Raw genomic sequence first — 19,704 nt, forward strand, 5'->3', positions numbered from 1 at the left:
TTTTTTTTTTTTTTTTTTATTACATTTCCACCCTCAAACAAGGCATATTGCCATTTTGATGTAGGGGGCTACTATCAGGGACCTAAGTTCCAGGGGTATTATGTAGGGAGTTTAACAGCAAGACGTCTGTTCACATTACATTTGAACTTCTGCATGTTGGTACAGTTGGGGAAGCAGAAAACTGGAAGAGAATTCCAAAGTCCTCTAGTTCTGGGGAAGAAACTATTAGAGTAAAAGACTTTCTTACATCTAGGGATCTCAACTGTGTAAGGGTGGGACCTTGCTGCTTGTCAGGTTTGTCGGAGGTATTTTAGTCGATGGGGTACAAGTGCTTGTAGTTCGTCAGAGCATCCACCATTAAAATACTTGTAAAACAGGCAGAGGGATGCAACATTTCGTCAGTGGGATAGGAGCTGAAGTTTAGATGACGGTTCCGGACCTATTAGGTTGGCGACTCTCTTTTACAATATTGTTAGACTATTACATTATTAGTTGAACTAGACAGTTATAAAACTATAATTTTAAGATAATGTTTTAATCTATTTATAAGATGATTGGGTGTAAATATCTTTAAAAATATACAATCTTTTTATTAAATAAGGATTTGCTTAGAATTCTAAAGCCAAAATGTTTTTCTATTAGACAGTTTAAAAGGCTTCCAAATCCCTTTACAATTTTTGGTGACATTTCAAATGTGCTAATTTTTTTTTTTTTTTTTCATAATTTCCATAATCATTTGATTTATAGCTAAAATTTGAAATGTACCCAAATCAATTTTTTTTTTATATATATTCTATAATTTAGAACACTGCAGCAACTGATTCCATCACAAATTATGGCGTTCAGATTACACATGTTTTGTATTTAATATAGAGATTTTAACTTCATGTATTTCAAGCAAAATCGAAATATTAAAAACAGTGCTACAGAAACGTCTCTTACTAAATTTGTTCCATGGTTCTTCATGAGCAATGTGTTAGTACATAATTTTTTTCCCAGGAGAGAACAGAATTCCTTCCATCTCTAAAAATCACTATACAAATTGAAAATATCTATCTGGATAAAGTATATAATCAATAAAAATCAATTGGAAATACAATTTTTCTTTTAAATTAACTCTTTTTTTTTTTTATTAAAAGCAAATTTTTATATCAAAACAGAATTAAATAGTTATCTTGTATGTGCTAAGCTGTAATGAAAAATATCCCACAAAGATTTAATTTATAAAATTTTAGACAGAGAAACAGAGGAATGGTGCCAGATTTAATGTGAACAAGTCTTGTGATAAAAAAAAAAATGTCTTACCGTTTTTTTGGAAAACTAAAAGATTAAAAAAAAGAGAGAAGAAAAAAAAAGAGGAAATTTAAAAACTAGCAGCATAAAATTCAATCACATCTAATAATTCTAAATAAAACTTAAAAGAAACAATTCATTATTTAGCATACAAAATTGTGGTTTTAATTTTAGATTATCTTTAGTTTCTAATTGCTTTTATTTTTTTTTGTAATTCAATTTTCACCCTAAACAAGGCACAGTGCCATCTTGAAAAAGGGGGCTACTATTGGGTACATAAGTTGCAGGGACATTATGAAGGGAGACGAGCAGCAAGATGTCTGTTCACATTACACTTGAACTTCTGCATCTCAGTACAGTTGGGAAAGCAGAATCCTGGAAAGGAGTTCGAAAGTAGCAGTTTTGTGGAAGAAACTATTGGAGTAGAAAGCTTTCTTACATTCTAGGGATCTCTACTGTGTAGGGGTAGAATTTTGTAAAACAGGCAGTGCAATATTTCATCGATGGGACAGAGGCTGAAGCTTAGATAAGAGTTCATTACCTATCAGGTTGGCGACTCTCTTTTGAACCCTGTCCAGAAGTGAGAGACTAGTAGCAGATGCACCGGCCCAAATGTGACAATATATGGGCGAATGGTGACTTTATAGAGGTACAGGAGACCTTCAGGTGTAAATAGCTTTCTAGCATGATAGAGAGCCCAACTTCTTCGCAGCAGCCTTGACAATTCTCTCAATGTATCTGTTCCCACTCATGTTCCCTGTGAATGTTAAAATACTTTCAGGTAATGCGTTTTTGGCCATTGCTATTGGTGGTAGAGAACGTTTCTTGTAATTATTAAAGGAAACAAGCTTAGTCTTGGCAGCATTGCATGTGACCATCCATTTTTGTCCCCATTTGACTACAGAGTAGAGGTTTTCTTCTAGTTTTTTTTGCCATTTCCTTAAATATGTGTTCATTTGTTTTCCTCTCGTGCCTATTATAGAGCGTGGTGTCATCAGCAAATATACCCATCTCAGAGACAATTTTATCAGGGAGGTAATTTATGAATATTAGGAATAATAAAGGTCCAAGGATACACCTCTGGAGTACACCCGTATTCATATCATATTGTTTAGATTGTATTTATATTATATTGTGTGACCATCGAGGAAAACCTGGATTCTTCTCTTAAGAAGAATTTAATTATGTTATGTATTCATCCAGTGATGCCATGATCTGATTTTCCGGAGGTCATCATGCCATACCTTGTCAAAAGCCTTAGATGTATCTGGAGCTACCGCTCTACCCTCCCCTGCATTGTCCAGTGAATGATATATACGTTCAGAGACTACACTTAGGATATCTGCTGTTCAACAGGCTTGCCTAAATCCATATTGATGGTTAGTTAAAAGTTTAGCAGCTGTAAGGTGATGGATTAGAGCTTCATTAATTATGGACTCAAAAATTTTGGCAAAAAGAGGGAGGAAGCTAATGGGGCGATAATTTAATGGGTCAGTTCTTTCACCAGAATTCTTGAAAACTTGTACCACAGAAGCAGTTTTCCAGCAGTCAGGAAAGCAAGATTCATTAAGGCATTTGTTGTAAAATTTGGGGGAAAAAAATGGAGCAACCCCGGTGGAGCACTTTTTTAATAGCACAGCCGGGACGAGATCAAGTCTACATGCTTTCATGGTGTCTAGGTTTTTTATGATACAATGCACCTGAGAACGAGTGATTTTCAGATCATCTAGTGTGGCGTCTGTCCGCAAAGAAAAGTCAGGGAGGGAGTGGTTTGCAGGGTCCAATGTGGAATTAGAGGCAAACCGACTGGCAAGCATGTTAGCCTTCTTGGTTGCTGTGCAAACAACCTCGTGATTGTTTGATAGTGGGGGGAATTATTGACTTCCCATTATTTACTATACTGTTGTAGATTTTCCAAAAGTCACAGGTTCCTAATTTCTGCGATCTCATGCATAAAACTAACTATATCTGTCTCTCCTCATTTTAAAAAAAATTATCTCTCCAGAGACAAGAGTTTGCAGAGCGGTGCAAGGCAAGTCAAATGATTGCATTTTTGTGGACCATTAGTAAAAACAGCTGCTAAGGGGGTCAAAATTGAGAGAAATTGGAACATGAGAGGCATCAGTAAATTTTAAGTTCCCTTGTATGCACACGCAAATATTTATACATAAACGCTAGTTAGCTATTTCATATTGGACTAATGATAACTACAGTTGAAATACAATATGTTTTGGTTTGATGGACCCCAGTTTCCTTTTTTTTTTTTTTTTTTTTTTTGCTTCTGATATCACTATGTATTGGGAACAATAATCAACAGAATTGGATAAATACGAAATCTGCATAAATTAAAATATATTTAAATGTATTTTATAACCGGACAATTCTTGGCATCCTACTAGTAATTAGTATAAACTTTATTTTGTAGAGGATTATTGCAAATAAGGAATTTAATAATTTCTTCATCCTAAAAAATAAATATAATGACTATATAAGATGTGTAAGAGACCAAAATACCAAAACTTTGATAAAATATCTAATTTAATATTTACACATATTAAATTAGCTATTAATATTTTATTATTCCAACTACTATTCTCATCTTAGTTACATGATTTGGACAATGTAACTGTCAAAATTATTCAAGCACATCTTTACAAACTTGAGAAATTAAGTCAACCTTAATATGGTGGGTAGCATTTTAGATTGTACCTTTTAAATTTTATCTAGATTCAGAGTTCAACTATTATGTTGATAAGTTTTTTTTATTTTTTTGTTTTTACATAGCAGACATCACTTATCAAGCCCCAGACGCCACTCGAGGATAAGGACCATAGATTGGAGCTCAGATGAGAACTTGCCATGAAAATAACGATAAAGCAGAAACAGGCTCACGTCTCTTGTGGGGAAAAAGGTTGCAAGGAAGAGAAAAGGGCATCTGCCACTAAATTACAAAATCTATTTTGGACTTTGTCAAGGCAGGATAAGATCTTTCTAGCAGCTCCTACCAGATGTGACAACAGTACTCCATCCTCGGATTTACCAGGCTTTTATATAGGTAGAGAATTGCATCAGCAGTAAGATATCTACTACAGCGACTTCTCCAACGAATTTGATGTACGTATTCCATTTCAGATCAGGAGTAATATATTTTACATCTATAACAATACATGGACGCAGTCACCTTTGACACTTTGCTTACAGTAGGATTATTAATTTTGGTGAATATGATTTTCATAACAAAACATTTATACATAGGAGTCACTACTTATTAAGGCCTAGACGCCACTCGAGGATAAGAGTTAATGAGTGTACAGTAGTCAATGGGATAATATTGTAGTAATCGTTAGTAATGGAAATTTGGATTATTTAAGGGGACGGTTCATCAAAAATTTGTTTATGTTGGACTTGAAGACATCCAAGTTGTAGTCAGGTGGAAAGCAGGCAAACAGAAGAGAGTTCCACATGCATGCAGTTCTAAGAAAGAAGCTTTGTTCATGGAATTTATGTTTAGGTACAGATAAAGGGGGTGGGATTATTGATAATGGTTTCAGCTAGACAAGTGTTTTTTGTGAAAGTTTGGCGATAGGGGACCATAGATTGGAGCTCAAAAGAGAACTTGCTATGAAAATAACGATAAAGCAGAAACAAGCTCACATCTCTTCTGTGGGAAAAAGGTAGTAGCGAAGAGAAACAGGCATCCTCCACTAAATTACGAAATCTATTTTGAACTATGTCAAGACAGGATAAAATCTTTCTAGCAGCTCCTACCAGATGTGGCAACAGTACTTCATCCTTGGACGTACCTGACTTTTATATAGGTAGAGAATTGCATCAACAATAAGATATCTAATGAAGCGATAGAAGGATCCTACCATTTTTCCAGCAACCATGGCAACGGATTTGATGTACATGTTCCGTTTCAGATCAGGAGTAAAAGTCAACCCCAGAACCTTGTCAAAACATGGAGCCTCCCTAAGACGAGAGCCATTCAATTAATGTCAGATGGAGATCAGAACATTGATGATGTAAAGATAGAAGTTTGGTTTTAGATGCGTTAAAAGTAACCAGCCATATCTTTCTCCATTGTATGTGCTTAAGATCAGAAAAGAGAACTTTGTCATTTACGGATGGACTTATATTAGGTCAGAGATTAGATTGGTCAAAACATTGTGAAAATAACAACCAAGATGAGAATAATATAAAAACTATCAAACCTTATCGAAAAAAAAAAAAAAAATCCTGATTTATAATGCATAATATTGTCCAAAAGAAATTGAAAATAAAAAGCTTTTATTACATCAGAATAACTGATAATTACATATTGAATTTACTATCAAATATTTATTGAAATCCAAAACATAAAATAAAACTAAATCCTATTAAAAAAAAAAAATTTGTAAAAAACATTAAAATGCATATCTTTTATGATTAGAATTTAAACATTTTTCAAATATAACCCAATCCCAGAAATAAAGTACCTGTTTATGCATATTATGTCATTAAAGTATGTATAGAAACAAACACAGATAAACTCGCATGAATACAAAATTAGTAACATTTGTTTTTATAAGACTGATATAAAAATGTGCGTGTATGTTTCTCTAAAATTCACAGAAGCTGAAGTTTGGGAGACAATAAAATAAAAAACTAAAATGTAAAATTTGAATACTAAATAAGATTATGGTATATTGACTTACCTGTGCATCAGAAATCGGTTGGGATTTTTTTCCACTGTTCTTTTTATAAACAGGTGTGTTTTCAGTAACTGACGTAGTTTTTTCTGGCATCTGAAATTGGTGAGTTTTATGCAGTTTTAAAAAGAGTAAAATAAATAATAATATAAGTAAATATCTTTATATATAAACTTATTTAATTTTCAATGTACACTAGCAATTATTTTTTTTTAATATAACACTCACCTTTTTTCCAGACAATGGTTCTCTAGTGTAATCTTTATGGGGTCCTGACGTAGTTGACCGATTTGGAAATATTTGGGCCAACTCTTCATCTATAGAAGGAAGATCTGATGTTTTTACTGGTACCTGAAATAGGTACATAAAAAAAACAAACAAAAAAAAAAAAACACTTATTTACTAATAATTTCTAAGATTTAGCAAGAGATCACTATTTGTCAATTCTAACATTTGCTCATCTAGTTAAAAAAGTTCCGCATGAACAAATATTTAATAAGACATCAATAAATGCCATTAATTGGTATACATTAAATTTGAAAAGTATCTATCAAATTCAATGTGAGAACTTAGTTTTTGAATTTATATTTCAATGAAGATTGTTTTTATCATTTCAAAATTTAAATGGCACAAAAACTCAGAGGGCATACACCAAAGTAGACATATTTTCTTCTTGCTGATCAATTTAATGCTAATAGACAAACGAGAATACTTCCAAAAAAGGATAGAAATCATTAAAAAAAATTTTTTTATTGTGTCTACATCATAGCTTTTCTTTTTAGAAGCATCTGATAGCTTATCCAAAGTGTCTAAACTTTTATATGAAAAAAGTATTTTAAAATGTTAATAGTTTTGCATTAATTTATTTTGATATATGTTGATTGTTGATTTATTAGACAAGCATAGTCATTGTTGACATGACTGCAATGAAACACTTATTGGTCCAAAGGCAAGCAGATGCGACTAATACTGAAAGTAGGTGTAACATCAGTTTTCCTTCTACTAGATGAATATGCAAGTTATAGAAAAGGTAGGGGATTTATCTGTCAGTGAGAGAATCACATGTCAGGACAATAAACCTGCTATTTCTACATTTCTGCACATATAACTTTTTATGCATAAACACAATATATACTGAGGTTAGAAAAATAATGCTGAAAAACATACAATATTAATAAATTTGTTTTACATTATTAATTTTTATAGGAAACATTGTTTTTAAAGAGATTAAATAAGTTTAGGAAGAAATGTATTTTATGACAGGAATTTTTGTATGTCTTGAGATATTTACTTTTATAACTTAGGAGAAATGTATTTTATGACAGGAATTTTTGTATGTCTTGAGATATTTACTTTTATAACTTAGGAGAAATGTATTTTATGACAGGAATTTTTGTATGTCTTGAGACATTTACTTTTATAACTTAGGAGAAATGTATGAAATTGTTTTATTGTATATCTGAACATCAGATTGTATTGTTACTATTCATACTAAGAATAAGAAAACTAAGAGCAATACTATTAATATAGCATTGTTTTAGAAGTCGTTCATGTTGTTCTGTCTAAGGCAGGACAAAGATCAATACTAGAATGGGGATGGCTAGATTCCCCTTAGTGTGCCTTCAATAGTCATCGTAAGAATATCAAGAGATTTCAATATCAACCAAAAAGCACTTTTACCAATATATGGTCCTGTCAATCTACCTCTATGACTTTGGGATAATGAGAGTGCTTGGAAAAAGAGGAAGTCTTTGAACATAACTGCCTCAGTTGTATCCTATGCTGTTAGCAGTCCAACCATGTCCCAATGGCTGTTCTCAGCTAACAAGTCAAACTCAAGTCTGCCATTCATCTTGTTGCAACAATGTCTTAGATGGTTTGGGCACATAGCTCACCATTTAGAGAGGAAATTAATTAGGAACAACCTTCACTACATCTCTGCATGTGTGGTTGGCCTTCAACATTACCTATTTCATGCAACTTTGTTTAGGTGCATAAGCTGACATATTTTAGGATGTTAAGTCAAAGAAGCTAGGTAAACCCAATCAGAGTAAGCATTGTTGCAACAATATTTTAGCAAAGACAAATTCATTTCAGGTTAAACGACTCCATTAACTTATCTCGTAAATTCATTATTCTCATTAATTAGCATACTTAAAATTTACATCATAAAATTGTACAGGTCTGGCCACAAGGCATTTTCTATGATCCTGATGACTTATATAAGTAAAAATTAGCATAAAATATCAAAAAAAAAAACGTTGATAAAGTTAAAAAAAAACAAAACAATTTTAACAATATTTTTTTTTTTCTAATAAGAGAATTTGTAGTTTACTTGAAGCATTATTCAGTATATAGGTTTAGAAAGCTGTAACGAGACAAGGTTATGGACATCAGGCGAATTAAAAGATAATTTGGCCAACACAGATCTCATATGAATTTACTTTGAAAAGGAGATATTAACCTCAAAATATTAGACAAACTTAAGACACTATAACACAGAATGTAAGATAAAAATTTTAAATCGAAAAAAGCAATAAGAAAATAAAAACAAAATTATTACGTTGTGTATTGTCTCCTCATATCTATTATGTCTTTATTAATGAGGAAAACGGTTATAGTCAGCTAACATACTTCCTAACTTTAAGCGTAGCACTACCAGAAGCGGTGAAAAGGCAAATCAGTTCCTTCACTTTTATTGTTGTTCAGTATTTCTATTGTGAAGCGATTTATTAAAATAAAATCTAAGGACATTATTGAGAAATATACAATAAAAATTAACAAAATTATAAAAAAAATATATAAAAATAACACAATTAGTCTTGATTTGTACGTTTAATAACACTTTTTTTTTAAAAATTGTTATTTTATAAGAAATATGTTTATGAAATTATAAACATAAGTTTTTTAATTATATAATAAATATTCTTATGAAAGTATGAAAACGAAATTATTGAAATCAAAATAAAATGTCAAACATCATAAAAAAAAAATTTTTTAAAACATATCTAGTGTATAATATTCCCAAAATAGTTTTAAAAGATTTCAATAATTTTTTAAAAACAAATAAAACTAATTTCAATAATTCTTTAAAAACAAATAAAACTAATTTCAATACTTCTTTAAAAACAAATAAAACTAATTTCAATAATTTTTTAAAAACAAATAAAACTAATTTCAATAATTCTTTAAAAACAAATAAAACTAATTTCAATAATTCTTTAAAAACAAATAAAACTAATTTCAATAATTCTTTAAAAACAAATAAAACTAATTTCAATACTTCTTTAAAAACAAATAAAACTAATTTCAATAATTCTTTAAAAACAAATAAAACTAATTTCAATACTTCTTTAAAAACAAATAAAACTAATTTCAATAATTCTTTAAAAACAAATAAAACTAATTTCAATAATTCTTTAAAAACAAATAAAACTAATTTCAATAATTCTTTAAAAACAAATAAAACTAATTTCAATAATTCTTTAAAAACAAATAAAACTAATTTCAATAATTCTTTAAAAACAAATAAAACTAATTTCAATAATTCTTAATTAAAACCAAACCCAAAAAACTTTTCAATAATTATCAAATAAAAAGAACGATTGGAAAAATTTCATAAAAAATTTAAAAAGCATACATGCACTGAGGAGATATAAGTGTGAGAAAAAAAGGAACTGATTCGCCTTTTCCTCGATTCCGGTAGTGCTACACCAGAAGTTAGAAAGTATGTTAGTTTACTATATAACCAAGGAAAATATATTGAACTTACTCTGTATAATTTTGTTCATTTTTGTTGTATATTTTTCAATAGTGTTACTAATATATACAATTATTTTTAATATTGTCTGAAAATATTTGTAGAAAAGATGGCTATTTCATAAACAGAATATGATTATGGTAGACTGACAAAATTTCAAGCTTAAAAGTAGAGAAATATACAAATCAAGCTTTTCTTTAACACCTGTTTACAAAATCAAAAATATTTTAAAAACAAGTTAAAATAAAAATTGAAAAAAAAAAAAAAAAAAAAATTAATGGAATAATAAAAGAAAAACATTCTGAAAATCAAATCTAGTTTCAATTTTTGGCAAAAAAAAAAAAAAGAAAACCTTGATTTAAATTTTTTTTTTTTTTTTTTAAACATTTAAATAAAGTTCAAATTCATTCATTGCAAAGAGAGTTGTACAGTCAGAGTAAAGCATTTGTGTTTCAGCCTACTAAACTCTGCTGGTAAAGTGTATACATTATTATTATTTTTTTTTTAAAGAAAAACAGTGAGAACCAAAACATACAAAACAGATTTTACAGGATTACGAATACACATAGTATTTTAATCTACATTTTTTATCAAATAAATTCAACATAGTACACTTGTATATATCAACAACATTCATCCTAGTTGAATTAAGCCAGTTTCTTCTAAGCTGGAACCACATTCCAAATCATGGCCACTTCCTATGTACAGTAGTTCTGTGTACAAAAAGGTTAACCAGTTGCAATTCCAGCATCTATGAACTGGAGAGCTCATCAGCCAATTCCTCTCTGATAGTTGTTACCCACATTCTCAATTTCCTACTGAAATGTTTGGATCACTCAGGTAGAGAGAATTACATCACAAAGTAATTTCCCTTTTGGGGTGGCAAGCTACATACCTAATTACTATTATGTTTTCAGGTTATGCCTCAAGGTTTCTCAAATTTTTTTTTTTTTTTACTAAAGTAAAGCATGAGTTATCTTCTCCTTGTTCAACAATTAATAGAAAGTCTTGTTGAATTTGGAAATAAGAAAAGTTAGTAAGTGTACTTTCACATTTGTGTGTGGAGAGAAAAAAATGCAATTTCTGCCTAGTCTTCAAAAGGATTGGTAAACAAGTTTCACTGTGATTATCAATGCTCATTTCATGTAAATAAGTATATTTTCTGCATTTGCATTCAGTTGTCAGGGTATTATAGGTCTTTTTGGGCTAAACCAGACCGTCCTCGGAGATATGTCAGTTTTCTGCATTCATAAAAATTAAGAAAAGCTACCAAATCAATTTCAAGAAAAACTGAAGAATAACAAAATTTGTCTTTTTTGATTAACATCGGACACAGAATGTGACATGAAGTGGATAATGATGCAGTCTGATGACCTGGACATGCCATGCTCAAATCAAGTCAGTTCCATAAATACACTTTTACCTATAGATGTTGGCAACCTTAATGTGATTCTTCTAAGTACCTGATTCTAGAAAGCATTGAAGAAACTTATGCTAACAGTATCAAGTCTGTCCTCAATTTTTATGCGGATTCATAAAATTTTTAACATCAAGGACCAAAAAGGTAAACTTAAGCTGGCTTTTACATGCTTACCACACAAATTAATGAAAAAATTATTTGTCTAATGATAGAAATAAGACAATTATATTAATTTAAGACAGCCATATTTACAACAATGACATTTATATATCAAGAGAATTTTTACATTAACCCATTTAAAGTATTGCAGCATCGCAAAATGAAAATATGTGAGCATGCGGCCGCGCATGCACGCACGCACACACAATGTATTTAATAAGAAGATTGATAAGAGCCATATTGCAGGACTAAAAGTATGTATGAATGAGAATGTCTAGGGGGGCTCATGTGAACACAAGTACATAACATACACAAGTAATCATTTTGATGACCTACCTGAGAAGGCAACATTTTTATAACATCCTCAATTGCCTCAATAGCAATATTATACCCCCGAGGAATTCTGCTTGTGACAGTGAATTTAGCTTTGTTATCAGCATAAAGCCAAATACTGTCTTCTTGCACCCAAGCACTGAAATGAAAGGAAGAATCACTCTATAATAATTACTGCTATGTATTCTGTATTGGAATTGTCCATTGTAGGTAAGTCTCAATTAAAATAAGGGGAAAATGATATGAAATTAGCACAAAATGAAAAATTATTTACAATAAATAGATAACAAAAATTTTAAATAAAAACTGTAGTACTAAACACAAGTCAGTTTTTATCCAAAATTCATCTTAATTGAAAAATGAAAAATACAGAAAAATCTTCACAATGTACATACCCAACATGAAATGAAAATGTTATATTTAAAACATCATGTAAATTGATTGAATAGTTTGTTTTTATATAGAAAATCATGTTTTTATTTTTAGCATTTACAAAGATTTTAAATCTTCATAGTCTGAATTAAGCTGTTTTCCTTTATTAAATATGGTGAACAAAGACACACCGTTCTCACTTCCTCATAAAATTTGATTTTCTTAGTTAAAAAAAGGTTACTTGATCAATTCATGTGACTTTTGAAATATCTTTCCATGATGAGTACACTTTTCTGCATTTTGTTTTTTATTTTTTTAAATTAAATTGATTTTTTGACTTGCACCCAAAAATGTCATTAGTTTCAGACCGTTAGTTTATTCTGCATAGGGTAGTAATTTTTATTTTCTTTTAACCACACTCAAAATAAATACCCGAGAAAAAAAACAAAACTGATGTAAATAGTTTATTATTTTTATGTAAATAAATTGCCTTTTTAAAAATGCCTACTTCATAAAATAATGTAATGTTTGTCATTTTTGATGGAATAAGTACTTTTTAAATAAAAATGCCAATAATTTATTTTTAGAAAATGCTTTACATATATGCCATCTAAAATTTAACTTATGAAGCTGAAATATCTTGATCATAATATTAAGTTCTCTGTGGGGATAATCTTTTCCATGTTACAATGTTTTTTTTTAATGAAAGTCACTACAGACAAAGCATGAAGTCACTTGATGTAAAGAGCTAAAATGAACAAAAGATGCTTAATGCAAAGACAAATGATGTTTACTAACTTATGTCTAAAAAAGACAGGAAGAAAACAGTCAATAGCAAAATCGTTCAACAAACCTGCAGTTTTTGGAAAGATATATTACAAGATATCTCAACAGCAACTTGATAAAAACAACTGTTAAATAACCAAGGTTGTAAGTTTATAATGGGAAAAGTTGAATAACGGTCAAGGTTACAAAGATCATGTGACTTTCCGCAAAAAGGATTCTTTCTTTCCAGAAACACCTTTGATAGACGTAAAATGTTATTGGTACTCAACTAGTGCCTAGCTCAGCCATTTGTATATCTCTCCTTCACACGCAGTAACACATGTTAAAGTGTTCACACTAGTTTTATTGTCACTTTTTTGCTTAATAAATATAAGATTTATTAAGATAACTCGTGGCCTCTGTGCAAAATATTTGGGAAGTCATGACAAACGGTATCGTAACAGTTCCCGCTACTCATTGTTGTACTACTCTTACTAATAACTCCATTTCTGCCTAAATAAGACTTAAAGTTGGAAGCAAGCACTTGTCAAACTTGCTTTATTTTTTAACCAATCAGAAGTAGGCATATGAACCTGATCTCATCCCAGCTATACTATTAAAAAAAAAAAAAATACTCTGCTGAGGTTGCTCCAGTTCTCACCAAATTTTGTTTTCCTGACTGCTAGAAAACCGTTTCTGTGATGCCAATTTACGAGAATTCTGACAAAAGAACTGACACACTAAATTATTGCTTCATTAGCCGCCTCCGCTTCGTCAAAATCTTGAGTCCTTAATTAATCAAGCACTAGTCCAGCACCTCATAGATAATAAACTTGTTTCTGATTAACAGTATGGCTTTAGGCAAGATTGCTCTACTGAAAATATCTTAACTGTAATCTCTGAACATATATACCATGCACTGGATAAGGTAGGGGAGGCTAGGGCAGTAGTCCTAGATATATGTAAGGCCTTTGACAGGATATGGCATGATGGTCTCATGAAAATTAAATTGTATTGTATTACTGGATGAATACTTAATATAATCAAATCTTTCTTAAATAAGAGAAAAATCCAGGTTGTCTTCGATGGCCATAGGTCAAAACAACACAATATAAATGAAGGTGTGCCTCAGGGGTCAATCCTTGGACCTTTATTATTCCTCTTATTCATAAAATACCTTTCTGATAGAGTTGCTTCCAAAATAAGTATATTTGCTGATGACACGAGGGGAAAATGAATAAACAGATATCTAACAAAATGTCTGAAACCTTAGAGGAAGATATCCAGTCTGAGATACAAGTATGAGGATATAAATGGATGGTCACATTCAATGCTGCTAAGACTAAGCTTCTTTCCTTTAATAATTACAAGAAACCTTCTCAGACGCTGATAACCATGGTTTATGATTACGGCTATGACAACAGCATATTCTTTTCATTGTTTTGATTCTCAGGTATATATCCATTGATATCTTATATAGTTTTATGTAGAGTGATGTGATTCTCGGTTGATTAATTATGTCTGTGTTAGATATATACTTGAGAGTCAAAATAATGAAAAGAATATGCTGTTGTCATAGCCTTAATAATGATACACTACCTGAAAGCTATTGGTTCAAACTCCTCAGCTTAATTTACATGGAACATGAATTGGAATAGATACATTGATAGCATTGCAAAGGCTGTTGCTAAAAAGTGGACCCTCTCTACTGTGCTAGAGCATTACTTACACCTGAAAGTATCTTGTACCTCTACAATATCACCATCCACCCATGTATAGAATATTTGTTGCCATATTTGAGCTGGTGCATCTGCTATTAGCCTTCCTCTTAGAGACAGCATTCAAAAAAGAATTGCCAACCTGATAGGTGCCACTGTCAACCAAACTCCAACTCCTTCCCCATCAATGAAATGTTGCATGGGTCTCTATTTTACATGTATTTTAATGGAAGGTCTTCCAATGAACTCCAAACCTTTGTACCCTCTCAACGTAAATACCCCCTCCCCCAACAAACAACAAAATCCCACCCCTAGGCAGTAAAATTCCCTAGATGCAGGAAAGCTTTTTACTCTAATAGTTTCTTCTCTCGGACTGCTAGACTTTAACATTCTTCTGGTCATAAGCACTTTTCTTGTACAAACTCACTTGGATTTTAGTAAAGAGTCAATAGCTAGTCATCAAGATAAATCTTCCAGGCAAATTTCTTTTTCACATGGTTGTCATGATTATACATAGTTCTTAAATACACAGTTCTAAAATTTCTAAATCAGTTGAAATTATTCCTTGCAAATAAAATTTTATCACAGTTTAGAGAGATGTATGCAGAATGGAAGATTTACATGGTATGGCCACAATAAAAGAATAGAGGACTTCTTAAGTTATTAGATGTAGAATAGTTGAGGTAGCAGGGTCAGTTTAAGAGAAGACTAAAGAAAACATGGAAGTAAATGATAAAAATGGAATTGAAAGAAGGATAAATAAAATCTGACTAAAGATAGGGCTGTTTGAAAGATCAATTTCTAAACGTCATTTAACATATGCCAGATGTTAAATTGAATACAACGATAAAAAAAATACAGTAGAAACTAGTCACACATTTCTTTATCCCTTTACCCTTTCCATATTCGTTCTTCCTATTTCATAAAGAGAGAAGGAGGAAGGGAATTTGAAATAAAGTTGGCGCATGAATCAAACCACATGGGGGAAAAATAACTCTTCTGAAATCAACCAACATAGAGGGCAGACGCAGAATGACAGAATCCGTGGTGAAGAAATTGTTAAATTCACCATGTGCATTAACTCAATTTGGAGATAACTGCACAGGACAAAGGGCCAACATGCCTACATGTATTTATCAATACAGCCGAAAAGAACAGACACCTCAAAGAACCATGTTTATTACAAAGCGAGGAATAAATGTGTTACTGTGAATATCAAGGAACTGTTACAATTCCGGAAAGCTTGAAATTGGACCAAGGTTGCAGAGTCGGATGGTAAAAGTCAGGCTCCAACTCCTAGAAGTCCTAAGATGTCGACTCCAACTCTGTTGATATCTTCGACTCCAACTCCTTGACCCCGATGTGGAAATCTTTTCTGCAGATCCATATACCAACTTCCCACACCTATTCAGCAAACATTTTATAAATACTTTTCATGTATATTATTTTTTACGTTTAACATTCACTTGTATGATAAGTATACTTATATATACACTCCATTAGCTTTATAGAATAAAATAACAAAAGGATAAAAATATTTACAATCAAATTTTATTATGCTATCAGTTCAAAAGGGAATACAATATTTAGGGATAGGGAAACCTCTTTAGGCCATGGCATTTCGAAGCCAAACGCTTCTCATAAGAGAGGAGTAAAGACATTATACGGAGAAGAAATTTTTTAAAAGATAATATTGCCTTTATGAAAAGAGAAAGGAAAAATAGGAAAAAACTATAAAGAGCTATAGTAGTATGGGTTGCTTCTTATTGATTTAGGCCAGCTTTTTTTTTTTTGATAAGATTGTAATTTTCGATTGATCCCGGACTAATCCAATTACCGAATTCCATTCAGTTCAGGAACTGGATAACTTTCACAATTCAATTGTTATCCGATGTAATCCACAGAGATCTCACTCAAAGATAGAATTTTCATTGATCCTGTGTGATGTCACAACCAAAACAAAAACAGGTGTCCAGACAGAATTTGCAAGGATGCGATGGACTGAAATATCTTGATGAAGTAGGAGCATTGAAGTACAAAATATGATGTATCTCCAAAAATAAAAGCAAAACCATACAAAACTGATAAGTTGTGCAACTGGTAAAACCAAATAGGAAAACCATGTAAAAGAATTCATCAAACTTAAGGAGTTGGAGTCGGATAAAAAAATTCCGACCTCAACTCCAACTCCTAGTACTCTTAGGAATCCGACTCAAACTAAAACCTCCGACTTCCCGTGTTGACATGAAGAAGTATGCAACATTGATACAGATGGAGCCATTCTGGTTTCTGATTGGTTGGTAGCAGGATGTGAATTGATTTGATTCGTTAGTTCCTAGCAACATTGTTTATAAATAGAATCTCCCAACTGTGCGTGATCATACCCCGTTATAGTCAAAAATATTGTAGCCATTTTAATCTTTAGTCAATTGATAAAATGGTGCTTGTTAAGATATAATCGACAAACTGATTTTTTAAGAAAATATGTTGTTTTAAACAAAAACAATATTACGTACTTAATTGGGTACGTTTACAGTTTATCGCCGAAAATGAAAAGTGTAATTCTAAATCGACCACAGACTAATCCAATTGTCAAATTCTATTAGATTCGGGAACTGGATAACTTTCGGATTACAATCTGATTGTTATCCGATGTAATCCACAGAGATCTCACTCAAAGATAGAATTTTCATTGATCCTGTGTGATGTCACAACCAAAACAAAAACAGGTGTCCAGACAGGATTTGCAAGGATGCGAGGGACTGAAATATCTTGATGAAGTAGGAGCATTGAAGTACAAAATATGATGTATCTCCAAAAATAAAAGCAAAACCATACAAAACTGATAAGTTGTGCAACTGGTAAAACCAAATAGGAAAACCATGTAAAAGAATAAATTCATCGAACTTAAGGAGTTGGAGTCGGAGTCAGATAAAAAAAAAAATTCCAACTCCGCAACCCTGAATTGGATGATGAGTTCTGAATGTTTTATTTCTGTGGATCATTCATTACATTTGGATTATATCTTTTCTAAGAGACTAGCAGAGGTACTCAGCGTTGCCCAGGTGTGGAGAGGTGGTGTAGTAAGGAACCCCGGGTGGAGAGAAATGTTAAAAAAAAACAAAAAAAAAAAAAAAAGTGGTAGTAGGCAGGCAGGCTCAAACCCGTAACGCGAAGGAGGAAAAGATCTTAGCTGATGCATCCACGATGAAACCAGATGTCGCAAGCGTTGAAATTAACGGCAGTCAATTGAAAGGAGCCGATGACTTGTGAAAATGTTGATGAAAAAAAGCGACCCCTCCTCCTTGTAGAAAACTGCCCTGTTGAGGGTGAAGGAATTAATGTTTTTGGCCAATTTTTCGATATTGGTCGTCCAAGATGTTGAGCTTCAAAACAATACCGATCTAGTCAGGATCCATTGTATGTGTGGAAAGTTTTTGGCGCGCGCACACGCATGCACAACCTTATATATTAGAAGATAAGTACTCTGTGAATATTAATCCCCACTCCTTTTTATCCTAATCCTGTCCACTCCCATGAATAACCATTCAGTGCTGATCAAGGCACACACAGCGACTTAAATTTGACACTTATAGTCTTTAAATCAGTAATAATTACATTTCTCCTACCTCCATCAAAATAAAACTTATACAACTGGGTTCATAATAAAATTTACTTTAAAATAGTATTTTAATATTTTTATTGTGATTTGTATATTCGAAGCAATCACTATTTAAATCCGACTATTAATGACGAAACTTGTCAGCATAGCATGCCCGCTGACAGATCACTTTTTGCAAATAAGTTGTCGGGGTGTGTTCACATAAATACTCGAAGCGGAAGTTGTACCCGTGAACAACGTTTCTAGTTGTTTTAGCTCGTCATAGAAAAGAACTGAATTTGAACACAACACATACACCTTTCCAGTCAAAAGTTAGAATATCTCAAAGTTGATGCTTTGTAGCACAAAGATAAGTTAAGATAGAAACTGTGTTCAAACGCTATTTGGTAGCGATTAAATTTCATTTGTCATAAAATTTGAAAAGAATCTGATAAAATCTTTCTATGCACAAGTTGATAGATGTAGTTACAAAACATGAGAATTTTTGTGTGCCGAGATGCGCACATAAAAATCTGTAAATAAAGCTAACTTACAAGCATAAAGTATTCATTTAATTTTTGTTATTTAGAAAACGTAAGCTTTTAATTATGGAAAGAAAAAGAATATTTTTAAAAAATTCTTTGAAAAATAATGACCATGCTTTTAAATGAGTTAAAACACACAAACCACTTATCTAGCTAAATAAAAGAATAACTTTTATTGGGTTTGTTTTACAATCCACAGAGGTATTAAAAAGTGGCCATAAAACAAATTCATAACAAATAAAAGGTTACCAAAGGCAAGTTACTCTTTTACCTACCTCGATAAATTTTTGGTGTTGTAAATTTTTATTCTGTTGAAAAAACAAGTAGTGTTAAGCGTTACATGAGAACAATAAAAAAAAAAAAATTGGCGCAATATCTCTTGAAGTATCAACAATGACTTAAAAATAAAAAAATTATACAAAAGAGTAGTGAAACCATTAAAAATGAAATTTAATTATCCTAATTAGTTTAATGAAAGCATAATTTTAATCTGTACAAAATTTCCTTCCATTTGATATGCTACAAGCCATATTTTGTTAATAATTTCTTTGAATCGTGTCGTGGTTGCCATCTTGAATTTCCTGGTTGCCATCTTGGATTTTTCACGGTGTAATGACAACAAATGATAAAGTCCATCAGATTAACATTTCGCATGATGATAAAGTCTTACCGCCCATTTTCTTAACTGTTTTTTTTTATGATGCTTCTACTTAAAGACATTAAAATGAAACTTACTTATGCTAATTAGTTTAATGTGCTTGAAAACATAATTCTGATCTGTACAAAATTTTCTTTAATTTGATATGTGACAAGCCATACCGTGCGAACTTAACCATTGGCCCACCGCGAGTTAATAATTTCTTTGAATCATGTCATGGTGGCAAAACAAAACAGGGTTAAGTTTTCACTTAACCCTGTTAAAAAAAAAAAGAAAAAAAAAGAAAACTTTAAAAATGGAAAAAATTATCTTTTGTAGGTGTATAAGAAAAAAAAAAAGGGAGGGGGGCACACAGGTAGGTTCAAATCCGGAGGCTTGAGGCCAATAGG

At 31.6% G+C, this 19,704-nt stretch overlaps 1 protein-coding gene across 4 annotated transcripts in view; it reads right to left on the reverse strand.

Moving 5' to 3' along the window:
* Positions 1-19,704, reverse strand: part of LOC145268228 (cytokine-like nuclear factor N-PAC) — a 75,284-nt gene that overhangs the window by 40,821 nt on the left and 14,759 nt on the right. The window contains exons 4-7 of one of the 4 annotated variants that reach the window (XM_080123542.1): positions 11,660-11,795; positions 6,213-6,335; positions 5,991-6,080; positions 1,306-1,320 (exon numbers count right to left, since the gene is read on the reverse strand). In XM_080123542.1, the coding sequence (XP_079979668.1) occupies positions 1,306-1,320; positions 5,991-6,080; positions 6,213-6,335; positions 11,660-11,795 (364 nt within the window). The remainder of the gene's footprint in view (positions 1-1,305; positions 1,321-5,990; positions 6,081-6,212; positions 6,336-11,659; positions 11,796-19,704) is intronic. The other 3 variants (XM_080123543.1, XM_080123544.1, XM_080123545.1) reach the window with 3 other exon arrangements.

The sequence above is a fragment of the Euprymna scolopes genome, chromosome 43 (genome assembly GCF_053919585.1).
Source record: "Euprymna scolopes isolate OS-2025 chromosome 43, ASM5391958v1, whole genome shotgun sequence".
NCBI lineage: Eukaryota > Metazoa > Mollusca > Cephalopoda > Sepiida > Sepiolidae > Euprymna > Euprymna scolopes.